This window comes from Magnolia sinica, chromosome 3, assembly GCF_029962835.1.
Source record: "Magnolia sinica isolate HGM2019 chromosome 3, MsV1, whole genome shotgun sequence".
NCBI classification, from domain to species: Eukaryota; Viridiplantae; Streptophyta; class Magnoliopsida; order Magnoliales; family Magnoliaceae; genus Magnolia; species Magnolia sinica.
The window spans coordinates 55,571,173-55,577,718 of NC_080575.1; the positions used below are offsets into that span (position 1 = coordinate 55,571,173).

Sequence of the window (6,546 nt, forward strand, 5' to 3'; positions counted from 1 at the left end):
GAGAAGAAAGTACTATCTTCTTTAAACAACTAAATGTCTACATGTATATTCACGTATAGCAGTACAGGCATGACTTGATACTTGCTATAAACTAAACCTTTCTCAGCCATCTGACATCCTGTTCAAGGAATTCTGTACCGTCTGTAATACAGTGCTCTTTTCCTCTCTTCACCAACATGCATGCACAAACAATTAAAAATCCTTTTCAAAGGAAAATTGTTTGTTAGCAAAAATTCTTGAAACTCATTCTATTTTCTTTAAACAACTATATGTCTACACGCGTGCACATGCATGATTTGATACTTTGCGGTAATCTAAACTTTTCTCGTCCATCTGAGATCCTATTCAAGGAATTCTGTAGCTCTTGTAAAACAATCTCGAAATTTCATCAATGGGTCATGCTGTGAGCTTGAATCTTAATTTAGCAAGAACATTCCACAGGACCATCACGAGGTTCATACTGACAATACTTTTTTTTTTGCATCCAATAATGAAAATTTGGTGACTCTCTTATAGGCAAAGTAAAGTAAAAAACATAAATTAAAAAGCCCAACCAACCCATTTGGAAAGATCTCAGTTCCCTCTAAAGTGTTGTTTTCATCCCATCAAGAAGAACACAGAACCATAAAGAAAGAAAAAGAAATCCCAGATATGGGAAGGGCTCCTTGCTGTGACAAGGCAAATGTGAAAAAAGGGTCATGGTCTCCGGAAGAAGACTGCAAGCTCAAAGATTTCATTGAGAAACATGGCACAGGTGGGAATTGGATTGCTCTCCCTCACAAAGCTGGTCTGAAGAGATGTGGGAACAGTTGCAAATTGAGATGGTTTAACTATCTGAGGCCCAACATTAAACATGGAGAATTCACTGATGATGAAGATCGAATCATCCGCAACCTCTTTGCTACCATTGGAAGCAGGTGGTCCATCATACCTGCTCAGTTGCCAGGCATTACTAACAATGATATCAAGAACTACCGGAACACCAAGCTAAAGAAGAGATTGATTGGGACTCTTCCCTCTCAAAGAAAACCATAGCAGCAACCACCCTTCCCATCTCCTTATGAAGGTTTCTCACCCCTTTAAAAATCTCCCACAAGCCTTACAGGGATGCCTGCCCCACCAGACCTTTTCAATGCTACCAGCTGCATCTTACAAACCCATGAGAGCTTTCCCATACATCACCACCACCACCACCATCATCCACACCATTCATATCAAATGAAAGATGAAGCCTACATGCTTGGAGGGGAGAATAGCTGCAGCTCTTCTGATGGGAGCTGCAGCCAGATCAGCTATAGCAAGGAGAATGGTCTACAATATGGTGGAGGTGTACAAATGGGGGTGAATGATAGCTATTTCTACGGTGGGTTGTATGAAACATTATTCATGACTTATTCTATAGCCGATCGTTCTAGTTTTGGGACAGGGCCTTATGGGCTTGCTGCTTGATATCTTCCCAAATCACTGCCCAAACCCAAAACCTGGATTCGGAGCCAGAGTCTGATCCATGCCCAGACCCAGAACCTGATCCAGAGCACTCAATCTGAAAAGAAAACCCAAAAAACAGAGGCCTTACTTATAACCACCCCAAGTGATGAAGGGAAGAGATAGAGATCAAAACAAGAATCCAATTCCAAACTTTCTACCGTTCGTAACCATCCCAAGTGATGGATGAGATCATCATCTTAGGGAAAAAAAACTTGGATCTAGAGCATCTCAATCTGAAAAAAAACATGGCTGGTGGTCGGGATTGAGGGAGAGAGAGAGAGAGAGAGAGAGAGAGAGAGAGAGAGAGAGAGAGAGAGAGAGGTGGAGGCGAACGTGGCTGGTGGTTGGGATCGAGGGAGAGAGAGGGCTACACGCGAGCATGGCTGGTGGTAAGGATTGAGGGAGAGAGAGGGCTGCACGGGGTGGCGGTTCCTGGTAGGGATTGACGGGGAGAGAGAGATGTCTGCATGGCTAGGGACGTTGCGGTAACCGGAACGATCGGTCTCTCTCCTTCAAATCCCGTCTCGAGGATCTCCATAGATTTAAAATTGTGGCATCCGACGACCAGTAGTATGCCAACGCTCGACCTTACGGAATGCTACCGTAAGGTCGAGCGTATAGTACCTTTTCCCTATATATATATATAATCTATCGAATTACTTTATGTCCTCAATTTTTGAGAAAACTCCCTGAATCTAAATCCTAATTTTTCAATTTTCAAAAATCCTTACCTTAAATTTCCCATTTTCCTCAACTCCCCTAAATTCACCAATCCAAAATCCCTAAGGGCCTATTTGGCTGGGGCGAATCCCATGGGATTAGGAGGGATGGGATGGATTTTAAGGTAATGATAGTGGTGTCAGTGGATTGGTTTAAGATCCCTGGGATTGCTATATCCCGGTACAGATTCACTGGGTCTGTTTGGCACGCCCGGCATATACTAGGATTTTACTTGCCGATCCATCCAACCAAGGGAAGGGATCAATTTTAAGGTAATGATGGTGATGTCAGTGGATTGTTTTAAGATCCATGGGATTGCTTATATCCCGGGGCAAGTTCACTGGGTCTGTTTGGCCCGTCATGCATATCCTGGGGTATCGCAATCCCATCCCTCCTAATACCGTGGGATCGGTCCCGCCAAACGGGCCCTAAAATTTCTAAACCTTGAAATCCAATTATCGAAATCCTAAAATCCTACCTAAATTTTCTAATTCCTGCAAAATTCCCAATTCATCTTCAAATTTTTTTTTTTGGCACCAACAAGGTAATCAACAAAAAGAGATCTCATAAGTTTATGGAAGAGGTAAGAAATTTGGGAGAAGATCCCAAGCTTTGATCTAAAAAGACGGGAGAAAAATCACTGAAAGAGGGCTCAGAAGCCCCTTCTTAAAAGTTACCACTCTTTTAGGGTGATTAAAAAATAATAATAATCCGCTCTTGAGATATCCATAAGGATAACTCACATGAAAACCCTACTACGCAGGCACACCTATGGGCCCCAACGCACAAGGGGCGACTGTCCCAAAATTCCTTGGTGTGTGCCTGGAATGCTTTTGACAACACTGATTGAAATCAAGCATTTCGTAATGCAAAAGAATGGCATTATACATTATGGACCATGTTGTCATCATAGACTCATGATGAATTTTACATCTTACCTTAAATAATTATGAAATTATGCGTTCGTAACTATGGTTATTACTGAATGTTGGGGTTCATGCTCTGAAATTTTGCTGAAATGATTTAGCAATAACATTCACGAAATCAATTCGTTGCAAATAGTTGCAAGCTCATACTGAGGGACTGAATTACACACAGCCAGTTTGGTTTTTATTTTATTTTATTTTATTTATTTATTTATTTATTTATTTTTGAGAAAAGAAAAGCAAAACAAAACCTAATACTGCTAATTAATGTGGTGCAGCACTCTAACAAATACACTGATATTGGCAGCACTGCAAATTTATGCGGGTGAAGCTGTATGAAAAACCTATCTGATGCAACACAACATTAGGGCTTGTGCCACTTGAACTGATGGAAGAGAATTCTCAGTATGTCTCAGCATAGCTTTGGTATTGTTTGGTTGCACCAACTATCATGATATTTTGCACCAAATTAGATAGATTAATCAAGAAATTTCATGACATTTGGTGCAACCAACTGCGCTCTTACCCAAAAAACCAAAAATAAAAAATAAAAATAGACATAAATTTTCTTTAAAAATAAATTTAAAATAAAAATAAAAATTCACAACTCTAAGGCCGTGTTTGGTAGATGCCAAAAAATGAGAAGATATCATTTTCATTAACAGTAGTTATGTATTAGAGATCTTGGTCTCTAGTACATAACGAGTTCATGTTAACAGTGATTATATCTTAGAGATCAAGATCTCCAATACATAATTACAATTAACTAAATGAGATCAACTCATTTTTAGGCATTTGCCAAACAGGGCCGAAGTTGTTACAACTTGGAAAATCAGCAATGATGATGAGACCCATCATGCTCATTTGCATATTGTTTCATTTTTTTTTTATCAACAGAAGCTAGGGCTATCCCAGCCAGCTTCAGGAATATGGAAGATAAGGTCAGTGCCCCACAGTCCTCTTTACCTTGACATATATAAACAGACATCATAATCTCCCGCGCAATAGAGTGGTCATCCATTCAGATGCATGAACAACTCTAATAAATAAATAAAACTTCTAAAGATTACATTTCGAATAGATTGTGCAAGTTTCCTTTCCACTTTCCAGCTAGGGAGCGTGGATTTGGAACCCCTTTAATTTGAAATCCTCGATTCAGAATTAACTTTAATCCAAAACTAGCTATGCATAGTATACTTACAAGGGTTTGAATTTAATTACCAAATTAACTTTAATATCTCTAATTAGTGAACCTATATAATGTTTAACACAATGGTTGCAATAAGCCTACTGAAATATATACTTTGACCGAAAATGATGAAATTCCAAGTCTCGAATGGGCCACAAGCACAAGATCAAGTTCGAGTGACTAACAAACAATTTTTAACCGTCAATTTACATGGACAATGTTTGGATGGTGCTAACTATCATATTAAAGTAATTATAGTGATGCATTGATAATCTAATTATTTTGGGATATTATTAGTGGGCCATGTGCCCAATAGATTAATAGTCTAGTGATACACATGTTATACATGCAACTCTTGGAAAGATTTTAAAATGTAATCCAAGCTTTCACTGTGGATTTCAAACTCCCTGTTTGAGAGGATTTGAAACCCCCTCAAATCTCCCCAAATCCATGGTGCCAAACGACCCCTAATAGTTTCCTTCAGGATAGAAAGAGAGAGATCCCACAACCCAAGGTTCATATCACCATGATCCAGGCAAATGGACTGTCCGTTCATGCCAAAGCAAAAAAGCATTGTACCTGCTGTATGTAATGTTGGTTTTGATGTAATGACCTACCTGCAGATTCCAAGCTATTATGGTTTTGAACTAATTTATGGTACCCTCATACATTATATTAACCTGCAAGTGTAATCCAGAATATTGTAGCAGATTCTTCTTGCCATGGCCGCAGCCAGCCAATCAGATACAGAGAAACTATAATTGAATGAAGTATGGTGTAACATGATCAACTAGATGCTCGTATGTTTTATTAGTTGTAAAGAGTTTACAGGTAACTCACTTACAAGTTGTTCACAACCCCAAGTGTAGGGTTGTGATGTAGTAATAACTTAGTGAGACCAGGTTGAATCCATATGGACTAAACTTGTACGTATTCTGAAAATAACTAGAACTAGAATTAGAAGAAAAAGATTTAAATCTAAATTTGGAATAAAAGAGAGTAATTGTGAATAAAGTTGATTGAAACTTGTGAATTTAAAGGTGAGAACTATGGTGCCAAGGATCCACTTGTAGCTATCAGGATGCTACCTTGCTTAATTCAAGGAACATAATTGGAATTGGCATCCCATCTTATCCAATTGGAAGATAAAGCAATTAAATTAAATATGAACTTTGATTGACCTAATTCTCAATGGAAGAGAATGATGGGGTTTTCCTCCTCAGTTCAGAGGAGAGGTAGTGCAGCCCATTGTAAAACGGATGTCTTAAATCTTGCTTCACCGCACTGCTCGACCGATCGATTGGGCTGCTCGACCAGTCGAGGCTCACTCGACTCAAAGTCCAACAACGATATATTTTTAGAGTTCCATGTTGCTCGACCAGTCGAGGGGGCTGCTCGATCGGTCGAGGGTGCTGTTTAACCAGTCGAGGCCCTGGCTCGACTAGTCGAGGGTTATGCAGCCCACGCACGGACTGCGTAAATTTGAGGAGGTTTTCGGAATTTTTCAAAGGAGGTGCATAAGTAGAGTTTCCTAAACTATAAATAGGAGTCCCTTAGGGTTATTTGGGGGCATGCTAAGGCTTCCTAAAGTAATTCAATTAAGGCGTTTTCACGTCCAAGGTGAGAGAGAGAGAAAAAAAGAGGAAGAGAGAGAGAGAGAGGAAGCTTGTGGAAGGGACGATTCTATTCGTAGAGGTGATCTACTGCGCAGTCGATGTCTCAGTGCTTCTACGTCCTCTTGATTGGTGAGATCTCTCCATTTTCATTATTCTCTTATTGTTCATCCACTCCTACGTGAGTGAAGAAGGTTTGATCCAAGCGGTGTATACTTATGATCGGTTGCAACGTTCTACTTTATAGTGAATTGTTACTCTGGACTAGGTCCCGTGGTTTTTACCTCTTCAAGGGTTTTCCACGTAAAATCTCTTGTGTCGTGTGGTTTGTGCTTTGATTTATTTCATTGCTTTATATTATCCCATAATTCTAGTGTTTTGGGAGGCAATATCCCAAGGTTTTTTGTGTAACGCTTCTAACCAAGTGTTATCAGAGAGTTTAGGTTGGTTGAACGGAGTGGGATTAATTCTGAATTATGGAAGGTGGTTCATCAAGGATGATCAGTCTCAATGGTTCTAATTGGACCATATGGAAGGCTAAGATGGAGGACTTGCTTTATTGCAAAGACTTGTATGCTTCAAGTCTAGGCATATCAGCAAAGACAAAGGA

General features: G+C 39.7%; 1 protein-coding gene across 1 annotated transcript; it reads left to right on the forward strand.

The window, feature by feature from the left end:
• Window positions 1-563: 563 nt before the first annotated feature.
• On the forward strand, window positions 564-1,337 carry LOC131238503 (transcription factor RAX2-like). Its single transcript, XM_058236207.1, has one exon. The coding sequence runs from the start codon at window positions 652-654 to the stop codon at window positions 1,033-1,035; it is 384 nt and encodes a 127-aa protein (XP_058092190.1). The 5' UTR covers window positions 564-651; the 3' UTR covers window positions 1,036-1,337.
• The last annotated feature ends 5,209 nt before the right edge of the window (window positions 1,338-6,546 follow it).

Excerpts from the sequence above, each read along its gene's own strand:
- LOC131238503 (XM_058236207.1), top strand. The coding sequence starts at position 652 with ATGGGAAGGGCTCCTTGCTGTGACAAGGCAAATGTGAAAAAAGGGTCA.